The 26,766-nt window shown below is 34.8% G+C and overlaps 2 protein-coding genes across 17 annotated transcripts; one reads left to right on the plus strand and one right to left on the minus strand.

The window, feature by feature from the left end:
- Nucleotides 1–243: 243 nt before the first annotated feature.
- LOC107912566 (chromatin modification-related protein EAF1 B) lies at nt 244–13,902 on the minus strand. 12 transcript variants are annotated; one of them, XM_041106191.1, is made up of 24 exons: nt 13,609–13,901; nt 12,195–12,411; nt 12,016–12,070; nt 11,843–11,940; nt 10,318–11,749; nt 10,100–10,219; nt 9,646–9,912; nt 8,897–9,085; nt 8,636–8,716; nt 8,359–8,416; nt 7,768–8,282; nt 7,596–7,649; nt 6,995–7,052; nt 6,695–6,885; nt 6,543–6,596; nt 6,376–6,456; nt 5,978–6,112; nt 5,747–5,863; nt 4,531–4,631; nt 4,192–4,407; nt 3,723–4,014; nt 1,191–2,971; nt 905–948; nt 244–806 (listed from the first exon to the last, which is right to left on the minus strand). In XM_041106191.1, exons 2-22 carry the CDS (start codon nt 12,335–12,337, stop codon nt 1,274–1,276), a joined length of 5,955 nt encoding a protein of 1,984 aa, XP_040962125.1. In that variant the 5' UTR covers nt 12,338–12,411; nt 13,609–13,901; the 3' UTR covers nt 244–806; nt 905–948; nt 1,191–1,273. The 12 variants fall into 12 exon arrangements, with proteins under 12 accessions (XP_040962125.1, XP_016696286.2, XP_040962124.1 ...); XM_016840797.2 differs by having other exon boundaries at nt 3,723–4,101; XM_041106190.1 differs by having other exon boundaries at nt 1,172–2,971; nt 3,723–4,101.
- A 902-nt stretch (nt 13,903–14,804) lies between these two features.
- LOC121223780 (pollen-specific leucine-rich repeat extensin-like protein 1) lies at nt 14,805–16,620 on the plus strand. Of its 5 annotated transcripts, XM_041106200.1 has the most exons (5): nt 14,805–14,947; nt 15,237–15,513; nt 15,598–15,622; nt 15,713–16,023; nt 16,214–16,620. In XM_041106200.1, exons 2-5 carry the CDS (start codon nt 15,252–15,254, stop codon nt 16,435–16,437), a joined length of 822 nt encoding a protein of 273 aa, XP_040962134.1. In that variant the 5' UTR covers nt 14,805–14,947; nt 15,237–15,251; the 3' UTR covers nt 16,438–16,620. The 5 variants fall into 5 exon arrangements, with proteins under 5 accessions (XP_040962134.1, XP_040962131.1, XP_040962130.1 ...); XM_041106197.1 differs by having other exon boundaries at nt 15,162–15,622; nt 16,214–16,612; XM_041106196.1 differs by having other exon boundaries at nt 15,237–15,622; nt 16,214–16,612.
- The last annotated feature ends 10,146 nt before the right edge of the window (nt 16,621–26,766 follow it).

A 26,766-nucleotide genomic window follows, 5' to 3' on the forward strand; every position in this document is an offset into this window, starting at 1 on the left:
AATACAAGAGCCTTGAAGCGTATTTCCTGTCCATGATCACAGCTTCGACATTGTTCACATTCCAGTAATGTTGGAAAACATCAAGCTTTGAACCAACACATGTTTGGGTGTATGTGGAGATAGGCAAGACAATAAATTTGAAGTTGAACACATCTGAATAACTAATGCGAGAAACCCAAAGCATCAGTGGACGTTCAAATGATTCGTGATTCAATTAATAGACACATCAACAAATGGAAAAGATGAGCAATTAAAGGGTGGTTGTTGCATTATGAGAAATTGAGTGGTACACAAATTACAGCAATAATTCATTCGAGTGGCCATGAAATGGCAGTCACAAACGCCCATCATAATCTGGATACTTACACCAACCAGTGCGCACCAGAAACAAACCTTATATTATATATTCACAAAATTTCCGAAGGCTTTTTTGCCCATAACAATCATTCATTGCTACCCACTTGATCTGGAAAGGGTAAATAATACATGGCACTGATCTACTGGGGGTAAAATGAAATAAGACTTCCCCTCCCCTATGCATACGAGCAGGGACACCATGAAAGGAAGGGAGGGCAAGGAAGTACAAGAAATCGGAGATGTGACCTATTATGTACAAAATGCCTCTATATTCTGTCCCCATCTTCCCAATGCTCTAGTCTAGACCACTGGTAATATACATAAAATCTCCCAGAAAGCCAAGTAAAAACAGAAAGAGAAAAGGTCCATTCTTTCTGTGAATTTCTAACCTGCAAATAGAAACCACCTCTTTCCGCATGGCAATGCCCCCGTAGAATAACCAGCTTCATCTGCATACAACCCAAAGTTTCTTTAGTGTCTACTCCCCATTCAAGTTGAAGGAAATTTTGATACCAAATAAGTAAACACAAAGGAAAAGAAAAAGTACATAATCCAAACAGTTCACAGAGCCAAGCACCAACAGACAGCTAGCTGTAAAAGGTAGTCCATCCATAAATAATTTTCAATCAACAGAGGGTGTATTGGGATAGAGAGAGTCAAACTTTTAAAAAAACCAATTGAACAACGATGCTAGAGAGGGGTTAGCATTTATCATCATTATAGTATTACAACAGTATATGACAATTCCAAATGTTTTAGTTTTTCCTAATATGCCAACCTAACATGTAATAGCTGTAATATCAAACCTGCCTACCTCTGAAAATCATTAGTACCTGTACATTGCTGTTACGAGGACATCCAAACCCAACCTAGCATAACCCTTTGCTGTTGGAACTGATCCATCCATAGGATTGCTTCATTCTGGCTTAGAATTGGAAGGCCTGTGATACAAGCTGCCTTGTACTGCTTGTAGATGTGGAGTTTGCTGTTGTGACTGTTGCTGCAATGGCAGCTGTTGTGGGGGTGAATTATGCAGGTCTTGCTGTAATTGCTCTTGTGGCTGGTAGTGTTGTTGAGATGGGGCCGGTGTTGAAGATTGTTGTATTTGTGGCAGTTGTGGCCGCAGTGCCCCAGCCATGCTCCCATGAAGTGGTAAGCCACCTGGTAATTGTCTCTGCCCTAACCCTTGGCTGAAAGAAGGTGGTGGAACACTAGCAGCTGAATTTGTAAGAGGGGGGCTCCCTATGGATCCCACTTGAGTAGCCAAGGTTGGCATACCAGGATTATACCCTGGATCTGATGATTTCCACTGAGAACTAGCAGAAGGAACATTTTGCACTGTGTTGTTAGCTGAATCAATGCCAACTTCGGACACTGCTGTAGTTGTGGTTGTACCCATCTGCGAAGCATTATTCATGGGCTGTTGGTCAGCTTGAGCTGGCTCAGCCTGAGGTTTGCTGAGAGGATCCGAATTCACTTGTCGATTCTGTTGAAGCACCCTTTGAACAGTAGATTGGTTTTGATTAACCTTCTTTTGGTGTGGCTGTGACTGTAGCTGCAAATGCTGGTGGTTTGGACCCACAGAGGCTGGCAAGACACATTGATTCCCAGCTGATGGTATATGACCAGAAGGCACTGTGGAAACTTGACCTTGAGAACTATTATCCGAATGAGAAGCCATCTGCTGGGGTTGCTTTGTAGAAGGGGGCGTTGCCCCAGAAAATAGCTTTTGCTGTGGCTGGGAAACTAGAGGTTTAGATTGTTGGACAGGACTTGTACCAGGCCCGGGATACAAGCCCTGACCTTGCATCAAGTGCATGATCTGCTCTCCTTTCTCAGCAGCTTGGTTGCTAGGGGCCATGCTGAGGCCATTCAGATGAGCAGGGTCAGCAGAAAGGTTCTGATGCACCAGCATGTTCCCTCTTCCTACTCCCTTCAAAAGTTTAGTTTGCTGTTGAGACTGAGGTGGTTGTCGTTGCTGAGGATGGTGCCTGCCAGACTGTTGAAACTGCTGCTGCTGTTGCTGGGGTTGCCGCTGCCGTTGCTTGCCTATCTGATTGTTCAATCCACTAGCACCAGTTTGGGGATTCCTACCAAGCCCATGAGGGGCCAAGTGGTGTTTCTGTCGGTGCTGTAATGACATAGGAGTCATTGGTGAAGATGGAGGGGGAAGTGACACTGGCTGAGTTGATGCTTGAGATTGAATCTGGGAACTATTCTGAAGAGAAGAGGATATGGGAAGTTGGGTCTGAGACTGGACATGTGACATCAAAGCGCTAGATGCAGTGAACTGTTTTTGCTGCTGTTGCTGGGGCTGCTGTTGCTGCATAAGACGCTGCTGCTGCATTTGCCTTTCTTTAGCGACGCGCATGGCATATGCTTGTTGCTGCGGCCCAGAAGCATGATTGGAACCCTGATGTTGAGGATGATGAGAATTGCTCAGTGCATGGGACTGCTGCTGAGGCATTTGCTGCTGCTGCTGGGGATGACCAGGATATGACTGAACAGATGGTGCAGTAGATTGATTAGGGTAAGCAGAATTCAGCCCATTGAAAGCAGAAATTCCCTGGCCATTCCCTTGAGCCTGCATTTGGAGCTCTGGACTGTGGCCAGGCTATCAAAAGAAGGGAAAAAAAGTCATATAATTGAAAGTTGTATATCATCACATGGACAAGAACTATAGAGCTCTAATGTCATTGATTAGTAAGAAATTTCAAAGTAACTCTAAAGTAAACAAACATACATGGCCAACTCAACCACATACCTATATGCAGAGAAACACCTTAAAGCTGAAGAGATGAGATTAATAGATAATCAAAATAAATTATGAAGAAAGGTAAAAAATTGGTAGGAGAAAGCATATTGTTGTTGATCATCGAGAATACCATCCAACTTAAAGGCCCTATTATCCAGCCTTTACTTAAGTCTTGAATTTCAGCAAGTTTTAAATCTACTGAAAGTGGTTATTTAGATGCTCACAGTTATTATCTTTCGGCTTGGTATCCTGAGAACTATGGTAAAGGAAAATTTTAGGTCTACAGTTGTAAAAGGGATTCACTTTGATGAGATTTTGGCAGTAAGTGATCCTTAGTCATTGAAAATTCCTTTTACTTTAAAATATTACAGAACTATCACAAGGCTTTTGACCGGCATCCATATGGTTAAAGCATGCAGGATTAAAGTCCCCATGTTCAGGAACTGGCATCTTTGATAGTGCAACCAATTATCAAGCAAAAAATCAAAGCTGATTATTGATATATAACAATTAACCATTTATATGGAATAGAAGAGGCCCAAACAGCCAAACAACAATATGTTGGAGCACAGACTAGATTATACTGCTTTATAAAAGTAAAATAACTTACTCGCATCATGTGCTTGGTGTCACGAGGTCTTAACATTGAGTTTCCTTGACCAGAACCTGGTCCAGAGTGCATATTGACAGGGTTTTGCATTCCACCTACCAAATTGGAGGAAAGCATGCTGCCAGAATTCAGCATTGCTGATGATGTCATTCCTTGGAAGCCAGGCCTTGAAATTGGCATGCTTCTATTTATCCCACACATCATTCCCAAATTATTCCCACTTAGTACACGAACCATTCGATCTGATCCAGAAACAGCCCCAGGGAGAGACAAGTTGGACTGCTGAACATTCCTGCCAGATAACATTTGATTATATTGTTGCATTCTATGCTGCTCATCAGCTGGCAAAGATGTTCTCGGAACACCATATCTACCATCCCTGAGAGCAAAATATGACCCAAAATTTGTGCCATTAGCATGTGAAACTATGCAGGCACAGAAAACAGCAATCTACACATTAGCTCAATACCTCACAGATGAATTGAGTGGTGTAGACAGTGATGCCAAATTACTGCCAAGAACCATGCCAGAAGATCCCTGTAGTGAAGAATTGGCTGCAGAGGCAGGAAGCATTGATCCTGCAGCTCCTTGATTTGAGATTGCTAAACCACTGGTATTAGAAGCCAGATTTCCAAGGGGTAGAACATCTTGGCTTGATGCAGTGGCATCACAAAGATCAAGAGGCCTTTATCCAGACAATGAAAATAAAAATGATATTGGCGCGAACACAATAGCAACAGTGAAACTAATAATAACGATTGAACTAACAAAGCTAAAACATTAATAAAAAGGGGACAACAAGGCTTACGTTAGAACCCCTCCATTTCGGTTATTGGGGCAGACTTGGGAAAGAGCAATAACATGAGAGTTGTGGACTGGCACTATCTGCTTCGGATCCTGGTTATCATGCTTTACAAGATACAATAAGATAAAGGCCAATTCAGGAGTTTGAAAGAATCAAGGTGAAATTAAAGAAAAGATAATCTACTATGCTTCCAAGTATTAAGAGTGTAGGTTATGTTCAAGTCCATACTAATTGCCACACCAGAGAGTGCTAACACAATTGTGAAACAAAAGGAGAAGAATACCTGACAGCATTATAAATCTAGGTTCAAAATTAATTTGAAATCTCACTAAGAGCACAATCTTATGTTAAATAAAGTACACGTATAGGGGACGAACTTTGAGATGTTCAAAGGCAGCTAATTCAAAGTTTTCAAAGAATATCTCAAACTTCAAAATCCCCATCTATTGTGCAATTCAACTAATATATCACTATTTATTAATGTTTATTCTACCACTCAATTGCTACATAAATTGCTCAGACTAAGAGAAGCGAGAAGTACAATGGATACTAAGGATTCATAGCAAGCCTTTATTCTATGACTGGGAGCAGAGAAGAGGTCATCTAAAACCAAAAGATTCTTTTATCGCTCTTCTGCATATCTAAGAAGCCTAACAGAAAAAAAAAAAACTTTCAAGAAGTTGCAGCTCGAGGACAATGGAACTAAAAGTGTGCTATTTCCACCTTATGATTTATTCATAATCTTCTAGGAATTTCCTGAAGTTAGTACTTTCATTTCAGTCTAGGTCTCTCGGGGCACCAACAATCACAATATGTGAAACATCATTCACATATTTCTACATCTAAAAAGAAGGATGACAGCATACCAGGGTTGATCAAGACACACCTGACATATCAAATAGAATCCTAAACAGTGACAATTTACCTCTTTCCTCGATGAATAGATTCCAATGTTTCAAAATAGCAGGAGTAGAGCGAATCTAGTATATTTTAAATGAACAAGTTGCATGCACTTTCAGAAATTCACTTAACAGTGCGCAAGTCTTCTCAAAATGTTCATGGTCAGAAATTTGCATCGAACTGATTAAAAACAGCAAAATTGACATTGCTGAAGATGCCAAAAAGACTATCTTCAACTGATTGATTAAATCAGACTCATTTGTTCTTAAAACTATCAAATGCCAAGATCTCTAGAGATTAGAAATGTATCCCAATGCACCTGATTCCGCCGGTAGTGCTGTTTCTTGCCAATATGTATAATTTTCTCAAAATGAGACTTCAGAGTATCCTCTTCCATTGGTCCTTGCAAACGTTGAAACAACTGTCTGGCACTTCCCTGCATGACACACAGCAGTAGGATACAATCACGGTAAAATTAGCTCCATTGAACATGTCCATCATCAATGAATTGAAAACTGGAAATCTACTAGTTTTTAGGGACAGAGAGGACCTTGGGAATGCCAGGCAATGTGGATGGATATGGCTGAGAAGATCCTGAATCATCAGCACTGTCAGCTCCATCTCCACTTCTATCCATTAAGATTTTATGCCGTTCCTTGCATTCTTTAGGCTTGCGGAATATGCACTAGATGCATTGATAAGTTTCATGAGATAATTGCCCGATGCAGAAAAGGGGAGGTAGATGGGAGAAATGAGGAAAGGGTGAAAAAAAGAATAGAACTAGTAAGGCTGCTGTAGATATAGAATAAGATTGTAGACAAATGAAACGAGTAGTGGTTTTAGAGCAATATACACATCAATGGTGACAATTTAAAAGCATTTCAGGCACATTAGAAGGAAGCCTTAGATAACAGAATATTTGTAAAGACATTAAGCTGAAGCACTAACCTTAAACTGAAGGGTACTGTTAATGGCATCACTTATAAGCTCCCAATTTGGACCCATGTCGTGTACTAGGACAACAAGTGCCTGAACATAAATGCAGTAACACCTCAAGGTTCTGCTGCTAATGCTAATAGATACAGAAGAATAAGAACAGGATAACAAAAATTAACCTGATCTTCAAATAGCGACCAGGGACAACCAGAACCAGGCTCGCCAGCAGACATCTAGAAGCAGTTTACATGATTATAATAATTAAACAAGAGATAAGACAACCATGAAGCACATGATCAACCAGACAAAAAATGCATAAATGAAAAAATACCTTAAGTGTTTTGGCTTTTCTACCTCTGTCACGACCATGAATTAATCTAATGATTTTGTTGGGGTTGGACATATTACTCATTTGTGACCCTACTGGTGAAGGGATGGATCCACTAGGATTGATGTCAAAGGCATTATCTGGTTGTTGCTTCATTAGCTTCAACTTCTTGGCATTCTGTTGCCCATATAAAACTAAGGAAAAGACAATTGAAAATGTAAAGTGTGAAGAACATGACATTGAATAGATATATCCAACCAACTAACCAACCATTGACTCAAAAACGAGAAAATAGAGCTTTACCACTGGATCCATTAGAATCAAAATGATGACTCTCTGATCTCTTTTTGGAATAATCTCGCTGTCAAAGAAATGGCACCATCAAACATGAGATCATCAATTAAAAAAGAGTACAATGAACAAATAATTTAGAGAAGACAAAGGAAGAACAGATGAATATCAAATAAAGTTCAATGCCACAAAAAAAGACTTATGACTTAAGTCATCCTCATATCTATCATGCAAAGAATGATATCAACTTGGTCAGTATACTCCTTGCTCTGATGTACTATTAAAAATACTAAAATGAACTTAAATTTTGAGATTTTACTTAAATCAAGAAATTGGAACAAATTTGGCACAAAGCTTATTCAAAATTAACTTAAAAACTGTTAATTCCTTCGAAAAATGGATGGGTAAAATCACAATTTAAAAGTAACATACACAATAACCTAAAACTCTAATTACTCATCTAGGCAGCAATTTTTTTTAATTCTTAACGATAAAATAAATATACTGTTTTAAAAAATATATAAAGAAAACAATGAAGCAAATGAAAAGAAAAGAAAACAAGTCTGTTTATATCAGAATAAACAACTTGTCATAATAAAGATAACAAATTCACCTGTTCACTGTGAACAGTAGATTCCAGCTGCCAACCCTGATCATATGCAGAAAGCTACGAAAAGCAAGATTCAGGCACTTAAAAACCATAAAGAAAAAAAAAACAAAACTAGCCATATCATTTCTGGGATAAACAGACCCCAGTCAGTTAAAACAGAGGAATTCCTACGTACAAGATTCTTGGCCTTTTTCTTCTTTTTAGGTTTTGTTGGTGTTTCTGCACAATCATATGGTAGCTGCCTTTCAAAATCCCCGATTGATTCAACCTCATTGCTTTTCTGCATCGGGAATCCTCCATGCAAAGTACTCTGATCATCCTGAAAAGAATTAGTATCTCCACTAGAAGCATCTGTTTTCATCGGAGCCTGTAAGCCCCCAGCAGCAGCAGCACTGCCAAAAGGACTTATAACCCTATGTCTGGAACCAGTGCGCACACGTTTTGTTGGAATTGGACCAACATTTAGACTACTACCTGGCCTTTTTCCAATCAACACGGATTGCTGAGCACAGCTTCCATATGGCAAATCAGCATCCATTTCATAGGGTCTTGCAGGATATGATTTCATAGGGTTCTTCCGCTTCTTCTTGTTTAGTTTTGATGATTTTCTACCTTCGAAGGCTCCGGGCAAATAATATGTACTTGTTTCTCCTTCATCCTCATCATAAACAAAGTCACCATATCCAAACTCTGAATTTGAAGAAGTTGTAAGGAACAGAAGACTATTAAATGACCAAAAGAACTAGAAAGGAAGTGTCATGATTACCTGCTCCATCATCATAAGCGGATGTTTCAACTTCCTCTTGTGCACTACTCCCAGTTTTCTAAGAAAAAGAAAATATACAATAATAATCAAGATTGGGCAGAGAAGTTCCAAAAGCTGCTGCACTGGGCAAATTAGAAGAAATCGAAATGGGAATGTATATTTGTTCTCCATGATAAGTTTCATTGATGTACTTTTCACATGCATTACATCAGCCCAGTATTATAGGGGAAGCAAAAGAGAAAGATCATGTATAAACTCATTAAGGACCTATATTTACCTCAGTCTGTACCAAATAAGATTCAATAGATCTCCGGTAGGTTTCCATAGCACCTGAAGGAACTGAATAGAAGAGGCTTTCCTGAAAATAAAGCACATAAAAAGTTACAGGAGAAAAAGAAAACATCTGCACAAGATAAAGAACCCCCAAACAGAGCATGAAGAGTTAAACAGGTACAAACTATTAAAAGAGATATATTCAAAAGCTAACAATGCAGTGTTAATAAATCTTAATAGCCAGAAAATTTTATTTAAGCCATACTTCTGTTAGGTGTTCATTCCAAGAAATGTCTGTAATGCCAGAGTCAGATATCCTGTCAGGAGTTGCTGGTGCTTCAGCTTGAAGTGTTGGGACAGGGGAGCTGTTATATTTCAAAAATCTAACAGCATATGCCTGAATAGCAAACTCATTGTTCTTTCCAGGGTGCTCCTGCTGCTCCTCATGGATATCCTGCTCCAGAACATGTTGCACATGAAGAGAAGATAGAAAGAAAAATGTAGCATCAATATGATGGAAGTATTTGGAAGTTTTCGTAAGAGAAAGGAAAACCATTTTAATATTAAAAAAGATCAAATTTTATATATTAGTATTAAATATATTTTACAATTAAAACTAACAGTTAATGATTAAAAATAAGAAAAGACCAAGCCTGGGCTGAAAAATTCTTGCCCAAGGCTCAGATTTTATAGTAGACCTAAGTTATTGTTTTTGAATTGTAACCATCCAAGACTAATCCATATATATACCTAAGTTCTCAATTACATCTTCTCTTCCTCCCCAGTTCAAGTAAAATTACCTTCATACCATATATCTAAGAACAGAACTTATAAGCAGATAACCAACATGATTAACATACAAAACCAGTTATTAAAAGGAATATAGAAAAAACTAGCACCATGATCCAGTAAGAAATTCAAACATAAAAAATTATCATCATGACAGTCATCACAAGAGGCATGCATAAATTACTTGGAAATAAAGATAAAAAGGTCCAACAATATAACCAATACCATATCCAGTTCTGCATTCTTGTTCTCAGTAACTTCATTGGCCCTTGACCCCACCAAATCATGACCACAGTTGTTTGGACCAAGACTTCTATCCTTACTATTTCGAAGCAACTCTGCTGAATGCCAAAACTCCATGACAGCATTAGCAAGGGTTAAAGCTACTCTTTTGAGTTTCCAGAACTGATTTTGTTCTTCATATTTCAGCCGTGAAGTAAAAGCAGCACGTCGACACAATTGAGTCGCAGCAGTCATCTTCCAGAGACGCTCCTATAGGCACATAAAGAACAAAAAAGTAAGCTTATAGGCAAATTATGTCAATACACTCTCTAGTCAACTTCTTATACAGCTGCAGTATCTGACTAAAGCTAATGAATTAAAAAGCTCACAAGAAGAAGGGAAAAAGAACAAGAAGAATGCATAAGATGGATTCAATTTACATCTAATAAAATAATACCTGGGCAAAATCATTTGCCAACCATGCCATTTCCTCAAGCACAAAGTCCCAGTGAGATTTCCGGTGGTTCTCCAAGGGTAAAGCGCCAACAGATAGCTCTGCAATCCTTTTCCGCTTAGCCTGTTTACCATAACGTTAGACCTTTGAAACTTTTTAAACCTTGCATCTAATTGAAGAGATCAGAGGGCATATATAAACCAAATATATAAACAAACCACCTCTATAATCCGAGCCTCTTCCAGGATTGAATCTTCATGCGCCTTGTCCACCACTTTTACATGATCATCCATATTAGTCTGAACATCAGTATTAGCCGTCGAGGTTCTTCCTAACAAAGTCCTCTCAGGAATCTCGCAAATAAAGTTGCCCATGGTGCCCAACGGCCCACTAGCACAAATGTTTTTGTTTTTGGAGTTAGAATTATCACCCAGCACCGTGTTAGTTTTTCTATCAGCTTCTGATACAGGGGGACTGCTTTGTTGCACCTCTTTGTTGGAAGGGCAACTCACTTCATTTTGTAATTCAGATCTAACCTCTTCCTCCACTTTGACAATAGAATCGGTAAGAGAGTGGTTTTGGTTCTTGGAAGTTTGGGCATCCCAAATAATAGCAACATTATCAACAGCCACAATCTCATTCTTTTCTTTTGCCAATTCACCAACAGCTAAGTTTAGTGACTCCTCTTTTTCCGATGTTTGTTCCATGGGCTTTCCATTAGAATCAACATTTTTTGGATCAATACATGCATCATTATCATTATTTACATCTAAGCTTAAGCTGTTTTCAGTGCAAGAGGACTCAGAATCTAATCCCTTCACCCCTCTTGCAGCACTGCTATTTTGCCCTTCAACTCGTATGTTTTTCCCATCTCTTTTGGCATCACCAAACCCATTTAACTTATTTGAAATAGTTTCATTTTCAGCTTTGTTTGCACCTGAATCAGCTGGACATTCAAAACCAGTTGAAATTGCCTGCTCTTTTCCTCCAACAAGATCAGGTTCCTTGGAAGCCAAGTTAACTGCAGATTTGTGAACATCCACTTGAACAGGTTCATTAGGTACCGTAGCATCAACCTTGCTTTTGGATAGATCACCCTTTGACTGGTCAGTCGTTGCTTCGGCAGCCTGCCCACCATCTAGCTCCATATTCAACAGATTACCAGAAGTGATCACCTTTGAAGCCAAATCACCATTTGAAGTTGCAGATTTTGCGGTATTAACAGAAGGTATATTCTTATCTTTTTGGTTATTTGTCAAAACCTTCTCATCCTTTGATGATACACGAGCAGGTAAAGAAGGGCCATGACCACCTCGACCCTGACCCATCTCTGTTGAACTTGATCGTGCTGCATCTCGATTTAATTTTGACCGGTTCCTTCTAGCATATGGGCGGAAGATAGCAGAATCTTCTGATTCCTTGGCATTTTGAGTTCGGCCCATCTGAGAAGACTGCTCTGATGGAACAACAGTATTCTTCTTACGAGGATGCATTGATTTCCTTTCACCTTCAGGCAACTCATTTTCACCATGAAAAAGTAAGAGATTATCAGCACTATTGGGTTCACAAACTGCAGGAATCCCTGGTCTACCACTACTTTCTACAGAATCACCATGAGGTGAGGCAGTCAATCCAAAACTGCCCTTCGCTTCACTGTATTATTAATGGACAGGTGACGCATCAGCTAGCTACTCCATTATAATTTAGAACATAATTTTGCAGCACATAACAGAAAAAAGGACATACCTGATAGCAAAATGTTCTGCTTGCTGATCAGTGAGAGATGTAGACTGGACACTAACCGAAGCTGCATTGCCAAATTTGAAATCCAAAGGATTTCCACCCTGACAGCAATGTGTTTTATTGTGAATATTGATCAATAAGAAATAAGAAATAGCAACAGGAGATAAAATGCATACTTTCTCAAGAAACTCCAGTTCTCTTCTTCTTTCCTCGCGAACATCATACTCCTGCCTGTTATAGACAAGTAAAAATGATAATTAAAAAGGAATATTTGCATGTTGCTAGAGATGTGAACCAAGTGCACTTTCCAAGATAACTAAAAGAATTTGTTTAAGCAATGGACTGCAAGTATAACCTAAGCTCTGCTTGAGCCTTCTCAATAGCTACTCTGCGCGGAGAGGTCTTGACACCAATCCCAACTCCACCATCGACAACACCTCCCATGGAATCAACCTCAGCATTTACGAAGAGAGCAGACCCTGAGTTACATCCATGCATCCCTATCTAAATATCTACAGGCTAGCCCCTCCCATTGATGCAAAAAGAAAAAAGAATATGATATTCGTGAATACCTACAAAAGATGTTTTGAGTAAAAAAAAAAAGGAAAAAGAAAATCAGAATAACAAACAGAGCATACAGAAACCAAGGCAAATAAACAAATAATGAATTGAAAAGCAACAGCAAAGAACTATGAACAAATAATTTCCCCTCCAGTAAGTTGCAATCCAGACAACCTCATAACCACAGTAAAGATAATTTTCTTCATTCAATAAAAATTCAAGTTTGTAACAATTCACAATCATACAAAAACTACTATCATCAAATCACTCAAGATAAAAAATAAAAAATAAAAAATAAAAAAAGAAGCATGAAGTTTTCCAGAAGCTCGGATATGTATGAAACCAACTCCAAAATACAAGGTAGAAACTCCCAGCAAAAGGACTAGAATACAAAGAGAAGAATCATGAATGTAGTTTGTACATTGTTTACAATAAGAATGACTTGAACTAGATTAAGAAATAAGGAGAAGCAATATTATTCCTATTTTTTCTTATTCTTTTCCACAATGTGTTGTCACTTGCCAGAAAGGGAAAGAAAAAAAAGTTTTACATAACATCATCAATCCCACTTAGATATCATATCTTTTATCTTTTAATTTTCCCCTCCCACACAGCGGTTTCATAGCAACTTAATTTATCTCCAAAAGCCATTAAAGTGCACTCCCTATCTTGTATCCATTTAAAACATGTGAAACAAAGTTAAACTTGCACGAGGAGAGATTCCCACTAAGTTTTGAACAGTTAAAAAACACAATAAATGAAAAACATATCCCGACATTAATTTGAAGGAAAAAAGCAATGCTGAATAATAGTAAATTAACAATTACATCAATGGCACCCGATAAGCATACTCGCATTTCATACATACGCATGCATAAGAGTAAATGATATCATGAAAAGAGCTCCGCACCAGCAATTCTCTACAACTTCCGGATAAGAACCACAAGAAGTCAAAAATCAGTAGCTAAACAACAAAGTTTAGAGCGAAATGAGCTTTCCCAGCATTTAACTTCGAATTAATGTCAATAAACATATATGAAGACGCTACCACGTAAATCCACAAGCATTCAATAGAAATGTGAATAGAAAATCACAGGAAGGAACAAACCGAAACCCTAAACGCATTGAATCATGAAAAGAGTGCCCTAATTTGGAACATTACTCAAATTCTAGGGTTTCCAGAACGAAAATTAAGCACGAAATGAAACCTGAATTGGGGTACGGAGTCGTGCAATTGGGAACTAGGGCACAGCACCGAGGAGCACCTGAACGTTCCCGCTCTTTTTTACACTCTCGTTACCTCTCTATCTCTCTCTCCTAGGGTTTTCAAGCTTCGAGCCCTTCCTCAACGTCGTTGTCCTCAATCAAAACGACACGAATTACCCCAAAATACGACACATCCCTGTAAAATGCAAGCCATGAGCACGTTGTCGAGTCCTTCTCTATTAAGAGTCCTTACACCTTTGTGTAACTTTTTTTCGTTTTCGCTCGTTAAAAAAGTTTTTGGTTTTTTTTTTTAAGCGATTCTTTTTCCTTCGAGTTTTTTTTTTCGTTCGGATCAGCTGGTTTTAGTGGGCCTTGGGTTTTTTCTGAGTGGGCTTTACTTTTTACTTGAGGAAGATGACAAGGATTTTATGGGTTTTCCTTCTAATCTGGGCTTTTTTGGTTAAGCCTAAAGATTTATTATATAAAAATAAAAATTCATAATTTATTTCGTGAAAATTTGTTTTTCCATTTAAAAAGATTCTTAATTTCTTTTTTATTTAATTATTTTTCTTATTTCCATTTATATTGCTATCCATTTTGGTTTTGCATAATTTAAAGTACTAATAATTGCAGTTGATAAGTTTTTTTTAAAATGCTATACGGTTTATTATTATTTTCAAAAAGTCTTTTTAAAACAGATAAAATATTTATTTTAAGCATGAGGTTATAAAGTAAAAATTTGTATTTAAAATTCATTAATATTATGATATATGAAATATATAAATTTAAATTATATTAAGTAATAAATATTATAATATAAGTAATACATGAAAAATATATAAATTTAAACTTTTTAATATTGTGATATATGAAATATATAACCTTAAATTATAATTAATTATATAATAAAATTTATAATTGACTCAAATGTAAATAATTTTTATTTTTATATGTTCTTAGTTAGCAAGGTATTAATAAATATTCAACTTAAATTATATTACAAATATAATATATTAATTTATGGTGCCTATTGTTAGTATTCTGATATATAAAATACTTTTTAAATAATTAATATACACTATATGTAAATTTATATATTAACTATTATTTATTTATATATATCAACTATTGTAATACATAGAGAAAAAACAAGTTTTTTCCTCTAACTAGACAAGTTATACCTATTAAATATAAAATTATAAAATAATATTTTACAACTTTAAATTCAAATATCATGCCTATGTAATATGTACTCTGATCAAATGACAGGTATTGCTTGTATATAAGCTCTCCTGACCTCTCTGGGATTCATTTCCAAGAATCTGCAACACTCTTTTCTTGGTACGTATTTACCTTGTTGTGTGATTGTAATTGTAAGCCCTGCTCCGGGCAAATGGTTCTTGTATGGTTTCTTGAGTTATGCATACGTTGCCAACTTTTTCTTTTTCTTTTTCGTTTCATTCATTCATGTCTTTCTTGATTTCTTTTATTTCTGAAACAAGGTATTTCTAGTTTTATATATTATATATTTAAACTATCTACTGTAGTTTTGCAGGATATAGTTTCCATCTTAGATAATCTGCAACCCTCCTAGTTTGCTGATTTGGGTTTCTTTTAAAATGGATCATAGCTTTATTCCGAGAAGATGGATGGTGGAGGGAGGGGCGGAGATGGTGTTAGTGACAGCGAAAATGAACCAATAGAAGTCTCCACTTCCACCACGGCAACACAGAATCCTTCCGCTGTCATCGGCCAAGAACACCAACCGGAACCAAATAGATTCCCCTTGCATAATTATAGTCCACCTCCACCACCTTCTTGGCCTCCACCACCTTCTTGGCATCCACCACCTTCGCCTCCACCTGTTAGACGCACTCCTTCGTATCCACCGCCTCGGCCTCCACCTCGTACATTTCTTCGCTCATATACACCTCCTCCGCCTCCACGAAGGCCTCTAACTGTTACTAATGTTAGTTTTTCACGTCCCACAGATCCTCTCCGAGCAAGAATTCCGCCGTAAGTAACATTGCATGTTCTATTATCTAATTCACCTTCTTTTTGTGTGTTCCTCTCTTCGTTTCCCTTCATATCTTTTGCTTGTAATAGGCCCCCTGGATTTTCATTTCCCACACCACGTCCAAGACCGCTAAGGCAGCCAAGTCCAGCTTTAGCGGCACGACCTTTCTTAACATGTACATCACAATCTCAAGGGATGGCTGAATCATCAGTGGCACTGGAACTAAACCCTTCTGGTTCTGCGACGCCTTCACATGCAAAACCGCTAAGGCAGCCAAGTCCAGCTTTAGCAGCACGACCTTTCTTAACATGTATATCACAATCTCAAGGGATGGCTGAATCATCAGTGGCACTGGAACTAAACCCTTCTGGTTCTGCGACGCCTTCACATGCAAAACCTGGTTTGACTCTTTTTCTCCAGTAATTTGCACACTACACTGTTAATTTTCCCTCTTTCTCAAGTCTCCTTTAGGAATTTCTAAATTACTACTAATAATATGGACAGCATTAATCGTAGAGTAATGTTGTTAAATTTTACTATCACTGTGTCTTTCATCAAAAGTTATAATAAAGTTGCCTTTTTCATCACAGATCCAGGGCGTAGAAATCGGCTGAAGATTAACACAAAGAGAAAGAGATCAGAGGAAAGCAAGGATGGAAACAATGAGGAAAGAAGCGGTATCGTCATCAGGGATAAACAGCTGCCAAGTAGAGACAGATGCAAAGAGGATCAACAAGGCAACCCTGATGATCCTGACTCGGACAAAGACGATAGTTTGCCCCGCATGGACATTTATCAAGGAATAGTAGATTAGATGAATGAAACAACCACAGCTTTATGGATTGTTATATGTGGTGGCTATAAAATAAACTGTTACCATACTCCTTGAGCATAAGTGATAAAACACTGAAAAACTTTCTTTACGATAAAAAAAGATTCCGTGATGGATTTTTATAGAAATCGTTCTTTCCAGACAAGTAAATTTGGTCAATAAAATCTAACAATGAATATATATAGCTTCTCTTAAAAGAAGCCATAGACAAATTGCTGAATCCATCGGGAAAAACCAAACAAACAATTGGAGGAAAACACCGGTGGCCATTTGGAATATGTTGATATTTGTTGGAGGCGGTGTTATTATAAATACTCTTAGACGGTCTTACCGAAGCTGGTAGTTACAAAGATTGACAGATCCCGGATTAGTATATTATAAGATGGTTGCTCAAAGTTTCAATAGTTGCCATTTTCGTCATGTCCATAGAAGTTGCAGCAGAGCTGCTCATGTTTTAGCTAAGGAGGGTTTTCGGATAAGGGAGGCTACCTTTTGGGTTGAGGAGGCCCGGACAGCGTAATGGCGGCCGTGGAGGACGATCGGTGGTGGGTCAACCCTCCGGACTGAAGCTACTTTCTGGGTTTGGTGCATGCAGGGAAGAACGGCTACTACATAGCTGCTTTGCATAATATTAAATTGCGGTTGCGGAGTCCGTTGCTGTTGCGGTGTTGATGTGACGGACGTTATGTAACGCAAAATAGTTGTCGCCAACCGATTTTTTTTTAAAAATCACAATGTTTCAAAAATATTATATTTATACATTTTACAATCATATTTTATATTCTAATATTGATTATACTGTTTTATGTGTTTTATTTAATTTATAAAAATAAAAATCTAATTTTATAAATAAAAATTCATTGAAAACAAATATGAACCATACAAACATTATCACACTAAATTATGAATAATAGCAACCATAATTTTAATAAATAACATATAAATTATCTCATATTTTGATATGAAAAGTTAATTTTACATCAACTTAAAAAAGAAAAATATAAACATATAAATATAAAACCTCCATTTGTTATATAATTCACCACCATACTGATTGACGTGGAAGATCTAAATCATCTCTATTTTCATCACTCCCTTAGTTTCGATTACCCCACGTTCCATGTGAAAAAGGCATCACATCGTATGCAAAATGTGGAGGGATAGAACCATGAGATGCATCATAGTAGGAAACATGTGATGAGGTAAATGATAACAAAAAGATCCATAGCTTGAATTATGTCCAAAGTAAGGTGGATAAAATGCATTTGGTTGGTAAGAATGAGAACTCTGAGATGATGATTCACTAATTTCATTCTCATTTGTAGCTAAACTACGTGATGATGAGCCTGTAAATGAATTATGAAAGTGCTCTCTCATCCTCCTATGAGTTCTATCATCTCTACCTCTTCTATGTTGTGAACTAATAGATGCATTTGTTTCATACAAACCTGGATTACAAGCATAAATATATCTAGTCATACCTTGGCCTTCATAAAATGTGTCAGAATACATGTGCTCTGTAATACCCCTTACCCGTATTCGATGTCGGAATAGGGTATGAGGTATTACTAAAACACATACTTGTATACGTATTAAACCGAGTTACAAAATTTTAGCCGAATTAAAACTTTTTATATTATTAACATGCTTTTGTAATTCTTTACAACCTATCCTCGAAATATTGTATTTTTAATAAATAGAGCCTATAAGACTCGATACAAACTCATTCATATACTCAATTTATCCATTAAATTATTTCAACCTTGAATAATCCACATTATGCCAAAATCAACACTAATAACAATCATAAATCTCTTCATATTAATTTCACATATTACTACATTACATATCTCGAGCATATGCCAAAATTTCGTATACGCAACCATCAACAAACTCATTTCTCCTTTAGTCGGCTAGTAAATTAGCCTTAAAATTCATATCAACCATTAAATCTCATAGTTTTATAACATCTCATAACCAAAAGATTCTAATAACAAGATACTTTATAATCATCCTTATGACTACAGATATTTCACAAAGCATGATTATCATCCAGCATTATCTATGTACCAAAATGACTAATTCACAAGCAATAACAATTCAATGTTTTATTTCAATTCCATCCAATTCATAACTCTTCGTGTTCACAATTCAAATTAATTTCTCAATCCAATTTGCATTTCAATACCACAATAATTCTTTTAATTCAAATCATATCAATAATAATTCAATATTGATATTTACTTTATTTTTTTATTACTAACATATTATTCAAAATTTCAACAATTGCTATTAATAAATTCAATACCGATACGAATTTACTATTCAATTCGGCGTCTATCGATTATAAACGAGCATATAGCCAATTATACACGAATCATTCGTATATTTTATTTTTTCCTCCTCCTCCTCTTCATTCCACATCCTTAATGTACATAACACTCTTAAAAATAACATTCTCTATAGTTTCACTATTCATTCAACTTCAAATAAGTTGTCTAGTCGGGTTACAGTCACTAAATTATTTTTATCCGGAGCTACAGAGCTCAAAATTAAGTTCTGTTAATTTTCTCAAGAACTAGACTCACATATCTTCTTACCATAAAATTTTCAAAATTTTTGGCTTGGTCAATTAGTACATTTTATTCATTAAAGTCACCTATATTTCACTGTTCAACATCTCTGACCTCTCTTCACTAAAAATGAATTATCTCATTGTACAGAATTCGGATGATATTTCCATTTGTTTTCTTTGAAAATAGACTCATTAAGGATTCTAAGCATATAAATTATAACTCATAATTATTTTTTTTACAATTTTTAATTATTTTCCAAAGTTAGAATAGGGGATTCTAAAATCAATCCAACTCTGCCTCACTAAAATTCAAATATCGCAAAATGTATAACTCTTTTGCTTGCTCTGTTTCTTTTATGTAAAAATAGACTCATTAAGCTTTCATTTCACATCTTATTCACTCTCTAAATCAATTTCCACCATTTTTGGTGATTTTTCAAAGTTACACAACTACTGCTGTCTAAACTGTTTTATTGTAAAATGTATTCTTTCATAATTTCACTTTTTCACTATCTCAAATCCATTGAATTAATCACATCTCATTCCAATAGTTCATTTCAATTCATATACAATCCATTCAATTTATCACTATATTCAAAGCAATCCAATTTCTCATTTCCAATTTCAAGTCAATCTTCAATTCAAATCCACACACACACACACACACACACACACACACACACACACACACACACACACACACGCGCACACACACATATATTCATAATTCAATTACACTTAGTCAATTTTCCCGATGAACTTATCGGAATAAAAACAGTTTTCTCAGTGGCCTACACACAGTCCGTACCACCTTTGTGTAATAATAGACTCTCGGTGGCCTGCACACAGTCCGTGCCACCCTTGTATCTTAACAGAATATTGGTGGCCTGCACACAGTCCGTACCACCCTTGTATCTTAACAGAATATTGGTGACCTGCATACAGTCCGTGCCACATATGCGACCTATCAGTCTGGTACACGTAGTGGCCTGCACTTAGTCCGTACCACACATGACCCAATTACAATCATTTATATCTTTTCTATTCCGAGGTTCAATCGGGAAAATTTTTACTTTTCAATATTTTACTAGTTCTTCTCTAACCAATCTTAATTCATAATTTGCATCAAATATTTGTTCCACGTATAGTACATTTCTTAAATAAAATAATAAAACGCTTAAGCATTAATAAAACAATATATTATCTACATACAAACTTACTATCATATTTTCAAGGTCAATTTCTCACCTTTCACCTCTTTTAACAACACATTTAACCTATTTAGCACTCATATTAATTAATTTGATCCAAAAATCATACTTAAAAATTACATTTTTACCCCTAAACTTTTACAAAATTACATTTTCCCCCTAGGCTCGGAAATTAAACTTTATTCCTTTTTCTTATGTTTTATAACATGCTGAACATTTTTCCCTTCTATAGCAACATCAAATTCTTGCTCTAACATGCACTTATGAACAATAATAATTTTTACCGGTTATGCCGTTTCACTTGTTTTCACTGAAAATCGCTTAGCAAAAAATGTTTAACACAATTTCAAGCTTCATATTCTACCATAAAACATAAAAATAAACACATTTCACCTTTTTCCCAAATATAAAGCCTAGGTTAAATTATTACTAAAATAAGCTAAATTAAGCTACTGGGATTTTAAAAATGTAAATAACATTAAAAACGGGGCTTGGATCACTTATTATGGAGCTTGGAAGCTTGAAAACCCTAACAATGGTTTTCCACTTGCTATTCTTGTTCATTATGGAGAAGATGGATAAATTTTTGGCTATTTTGGCCTTTTTAATTCTTTTAATTACTAAATGACAAAAATGCCCCCAACTTAAAAATATCCTATTTCACTTATCTCTTGTCCATTTTTGTCCAAAAAGTTAACCAATGGTCTAATTACCATTTAAGGACCTCCAATTTAAAATTTCATAACAATTGGACACTTCTAACATGTAGAATTCAACTTTTTCACTTTTTACAATTTAGTCCTTTTGGCTAAATCGAGTGCCCAAACGTCGAAATTTTGGAACGAAATTTTTACAAAATCATTCCGTGAAATTTTAGACCATAAAAATATAATAAAAATAAATTTTTCCTCGTCGAATTTGTGGTCTCGAAACCACTGTTTCGACTTGGCCCAAAATCGGGTTGTTACATGCTCATGTTCTGTTTGGCATGCATCTTCATTATTTTCACCAGGATCATCACCATCACCACCACTTGGTGTCGATAGTTGAACATTTTCTTCATTAGATTGAGCAGGTGAAATGTCATCTATATCGTCACCTTAAGTTTCTTCATCCATATTTTCTTCATCAGTTTCATTAAATTACTCTTCAGGTAACCATGAAAAATTGGGTTCACTATCAAGCGTAGAATCCTCTCTTTCTTCAATCCATGCATTTAATGGATCATCCTCTTCAAAAATATTATCGATATTGATTGGATTAAATCCCATTTCTAACTTTTTTACACTTTTTCTTTTCATGTGCCTTAGCTTCAACTTCATATTATAATGATCATAAACTAATTTTTGAAGTTTTTTATGCTTGGGCCTATTTCTCTTCTTTGTGTGGATCAAACTAAATGTACTCCAATTGCGCTCACACTTTGAAGATGAAGTTGTTTGACTTAAAATTCTAACAGCAATGCATTGAAGTTGAGGTGCACAACCTCCATAATTAATCCACCATTCGGCAACAAAAAAAACATAAATAATAAGATGCAATTCGTAAAGTATCTATAAATATATCTTTATTATCTACAAAACTACAAAGGTAGAATTCTTTTTTACCAGGATTAGTCCTCAGAATTGCAGCTTGAACTAATGGTGTTCCAAAAGAATCCACTTTATCTCGATATAGCAACAACTAAAAAAAATAAATTAGTAATTATAATAAAAGAATTTACAGGTTCCTTTACAAATTTAGGTATATAAATATATACCTAATTCATTACCAAAACTTGATTACTCATTTTGGGCTCTAACTTTTGTATAACATTTCTAACTCCATTCATGGTTTCATAAAGCACATAGTTTGTGGAATTGCCTCCATAGAAATTGTGGATTTAAGAAATATCCTGTGGAATAAATAATATAGTAAATATCTAAATAAAACACTTTACAAATTAAAATATTTAAAAGTCTTAAGACATACCAGCAGAATGCAAATTATTATGAAGTTGATTACTCCATCTCTTATGAATGGTATCCCAATATTTTTGGTAATAGCAACAATCTCTTTGAATTACCAACTTTGCTCGATCCATAGCTTCATAAATAAAACTCATAGTTGGTTTTTCATCGTCATCACTCATTTTTAACACTTTAACCAACGATTCTTGGATCTTTAAAAACATCAACAACCTTTTTCCAGAACTCAATTGAGTTAATGACTTCCATCATTTCTAGTGCAGCTGGTTTTCTTGCATATGTGGACCTTTTCCATGCTGAAGAAGTCACCATTTCATTTAGTGCTTGTTTGCTTCTAACAATGCTCTCAAAAACAATAAAATTGGTAGCAAATCTAATGATCCCAGGTCGTAAGAGTTCTGCACCCTTGGTATATTTTTTCATATAATCAATTGTCCAAGTATGATTGTATATGAAAGAAGTTATATTTTTTGCCTCATCTAAGACCTTTTTCACACTTTTTCTATTACCAATTTCTTCTAAAATAAGATTCAAGCAATGAGCAGAACATGCAGACCAATACAAGTGCCTTCTCTTTTGCATCAACATATGACCGCCAACTTTGATAGTTGCTTCATTGTCTGTAACAACTAGAACAACAAATTCTTCACCGATTTCATCGACCATTTTTTCCATTAAACCAAAATAATACTCAGCAATACAAGAGGTAACACTGCTAGCATCAATGAATTTTTTAAAAACAATACCTCTTGTACTATAAATCAAGAAGTTGATTATATGTTGATTAGTTGTCCCTTTTCCACCCATCACACATAATGGTCACCCCTCTTTCTTCCATATAGGCCTAAAGCTATTTACCCATTCTTGTATCTCTTTATACTCATCTTCCAAATACACTCCTGTCACCTCATAAGTTGAAGGACCCCTAACCAATTTTCCAACTTCCGTTGCAACTTGAAGTACATGTTAGAGAAATGGTGACCCTGCGATTCTTGCAGGTAAAGCTTTATGCAATATCAACTTGGACATTACTTTCCCTAGCTTAGCTTTTGCATTTTAAATAAAGCTCGAACTAAGTTTTGATTGCTTCAAACTTTTTGATCTTTCAAGAACATGATCCATGTTTGCTAATCTAGCTTTAGGAGAGTCAAGATTAGTCCATTGACGTTCCCCCCACTTATTTCAGAATTATAGACACTAAATAATCGTCTAATTTCTTGAGTTCCAAAATTACTACCTCCTCTAATTTCAAAAACTGAATCTTGATCAGTTCTTGCTCTTCGACATTGCCTTTCTTCCCACTCAACTTGAGATCTCATACTCTCATGTCTTGCTATAGTTAACTCATCATTATCACCACTATCACCATAGTCTCCACGGTTTCCTAATCTTATTCTTTCCTCATTTGCTTCGCAGCTTTTTCACTATGATATTCTTGAAGCTGTTGTGCAATGGTTTTTCTAACTTCTGTCGAGACATGTGGACAAGGTGCTACATTTCCTTTTTTTTGCAGCCAAATGCTCTTTCAACCGTGTTATTTCTCCTTTAATAATTCTTCCACAAAGCATTTGACATTATTACGATTACCTTCAACAGGTTCTCCACACCTCCAACCATAATAATCACTAGGAGCTGCATCTTCTTTATTTCTTGAACGTGGCATTTCTTCTTATATCTGCATGGAAATTATTATTAATCATTACTTGAGTTCATAAAAATGAAACAAAAATTGTAAGACTTAAAACTAACAATAAAAAATATTCAACAAAATGAAACAAAAATGATAAAGCTTAAAACTAAAAAATGAAACAAAAATAATAAGACTTAAAGCTCTAACAGCAGAAACACTACTAATAAGACTTAAAACTAAAAAATGGAAAAAAATATTATAAGACCTACAATTAATAATACAAAAGATTCACAAAAATATAAAACTCATAATTAACACTACAAAATATTTACAAAAATTCAGAAAAAATTCAATATAAATATAACTAATTATTAATTAAATATGTAAAAATAGTAATTACACAGCAACTATAAATTCAACTAGTAAGACAAATATATTATTTAAACTAAGTAATAAACAAAATAATAATATTTTAAAAATAATAATTACATAACGTACTTGTATTTCTTGCTTCACAAATGAGTTGAGATGATGTTGATTCCTCACTATTAACTCAATAGCGCAACTCTTGAAATAGAAAGCAAAAAAAATAACTCTTAGAAATGTTGAAGAGAATAGTTGCGAGAATTTGAAATTCAATACTCCTGCTCTTTCACCCAAAAATGTTATTCTGTAGTAGACTAGTAGTGTAAAAAAAATTGGACCCTTTACAATTTTTACTTTAAAGCTTTCAGCTGAATTTTAAGGGAAAATTATATATATATATAAATACATTAGTTCCTATTCTTACACAAAGCATGTGATAGTGTCATTTCATTTCACATAACTTTAGACAGCTTTATTTTGTAAAAATTCAAAAGAAAATTCAATATCCACATGCCTAGTTCTTGCCAAAATAATTAAACAAGTAGGCATATATAACTCTTTAATATATATAATAATTGATATAAAAATTTGATATACTACCAAAAGTTCAAAACTAAAAATCTCAGTCAAACTAAAAAAAAGTTTTGTAGCTTACATGAAACATGATCTAGATCTATCTACTTTTAACAAATTACATTAATTATACATTTTATGAGTTTTATTTAATTTTCAAGAAGAAGAAACCTAACCATTTTAATTGCTTTATTGTAGGGGAACTTAGTTGTCAAGTCTCTCACAATGGATCTACAAGTTTCATGCTTACTAGTGTCATACTGCTAATAATTCTTTCTAGTTCTTACTTTAAAATTCTCAAGATTCAATATTGTTTTCATTTTGATTCTCTTATTCTTTTGACCCACAGACAAGTATCTTTGGCCATTGATTATCTTGATGGTTGCTTACTATAGTTATCCCGTTATAGCCTAAACATTGAAAAACTCCAACATTAGTTTATAGAAGCTTTAAATTTGATTATTAGATGTAATTAAGTTTGCAATTAAGCAAACAAAGCTCTAAATGACCTGTTGTGGTGCTGATGCGGCGTTGCGCCGCTTTTTTAATAACTATTGTGGCATTACATAACTGATTTTAACCACAACGATCGTGATGCGATTTCTTTGATACGTTGCGCTAATATTGCGTCGCAATAGTTTCCATTTTCGTTACAATTAATGCGGCCGTTACGTTACGTTGCGGCCGCAGTTTAATACTCTGCTGCTTTGGGTTTTTTTTGACTGTAGTGACAGCCAACACATACTGTTGTATGGTTGAAGGGAATGAAATTAGTATCTTTATTTATTTTTGGTTAGTGAGTGGCGGCATTAGAAACATGAAACTATACTTTCGATTCCTTTGAATTATCCAGGAGGTTAAAAAGAGATGAGATTAAAATTAATAACAAAATATTAAATTTTATCGCAATTATAATGATGAGATCATATTAAAAAATTATTAAGGATTTTAATTTAAACTAAATTATATATAAAAGAATAATTACATTTCATACTAAACTAAAATATATATTTTTAACAAAAAAATATAAAATATTTTGATATTAATTCTTTTATAAAATTTAAATTTTATTTTTTAACCTATTAAATTAAATTATGTTAATTTCCGAATAATTTATATGACATATATAACGACCCGAAGATCAGTGGTGTCGAAAAATACAATTCTAGGATTCCGTTTTTGTAAACCAAACTCATAAATATTTTTATTAAATATTTACGGAGTTATAATATAAGGAAATTGAATACTGGATAAGTAATTTTGTCGAATTAGTGATTAATTATGGTACAAAGACTAAATTATAAAAATGGTAAAAGTTCAATTGCATATTTTTAAGTAATTTTAATTGAGAACTTATTTTGAATATGTAGAGTTATACTCACAATTTTAAAAACTTGCAACTTTAGGTACATCCAACCATAACAAGCTTTATATAGGAGACCTTTCAAGTGCATCCAATCATAAAACTATCATATTCTTATGGTCATATCTTTTTTTATCTAATCATAACTTATAGTTAAATCATATAATTCATTAATATATATTTTAAAAATAAAAAAAATAAACCAATAAATCAAATAGGATCATGATTGTTTTATTAGCACACAAAATAATAACTTAATAATTTTGATATATAAGTTAACCATAATTCAACCATGAAAGAAATTAAATAATTCATGACAAAACATTGAGTCTAATCAAAATTGATTCATCCTAAAAAAAATAAGTTATCAAAAAGTAATATATACCATATTAATAACATATCTAATAAACAATTATGCCTTTTACATAAAAAAATTAACCAAAAATCAAATACCATTAGAATGAGAAATTTATATAAAATAAAAAATTAATAGTAGTCATACCTTAATTAAAAAAGAAAATACAGTCAAAATGTAAAAGTTTCTTACCAAATTTATACTTTACCCATGCTTGTACAATGACAAATCAAAAATCAGGAATAATAATCATGATCCATTATGAAATTGA

Source organism: Gossypium hirsutum, chromosome D11 (genome assembly GCF_007990345.1).
Source record: "Gossypium hirsutum isolate 1008001.06 chromosome D11, Gossypium_hirsutum_v2.1, whole genome shotgun sequence".
NCBI classification, from domain to species: Eukaryota; Viridiplantae; Streptophyta; class Magnoliopsida; order Malvales; family Malvaceae; genus Gossypium; species Gossypium hirsutum.

Coding starts and splice junctions, on each gene's coding strand:
- LOC107912566 (XM_016840797.2), bottom strand. CDS start 12,337: ATGCATGGATGTAACTCAGGGTCTGCTCTCTTCGTAAATGCTGAGGTT. Junction 11,750..11,842: donor GCAGAACATTTTGCTATCAG/GTATGTCCTTTT, acceptor TTAATAATACAG/TGAAGCGAAGGGCAGTTTTG. Junction 6,597..6,694: donor GAAAAGCCAAAACACTTAAG/GTATTTTTTCAT, acceptor AACTGCTTCTAG/ATGTCTGCTGGCGAGCCTGG.
- LOC121223780 (XM_041106197.1), top strand. CDS start 15,252: ATGGATGGTGGAGGGAGGGGCGGAGATGGTGTTAGTGACAGCGAAAAT. Junction 15,623..15,712: donor CTCCGAGCAAGAATTCCGCC/GTAAGTAACATT, acceptor TGCTTGTAATAG/GCCCCCTGGATTTTCATTTC. Junction 16,024..16,213: donor GCCTTCACATGCAAAACCTG/GTTTGACTCTTT, acceptor TTTTCATCACAG/ATCCAGGGCGTAGAAATCGG.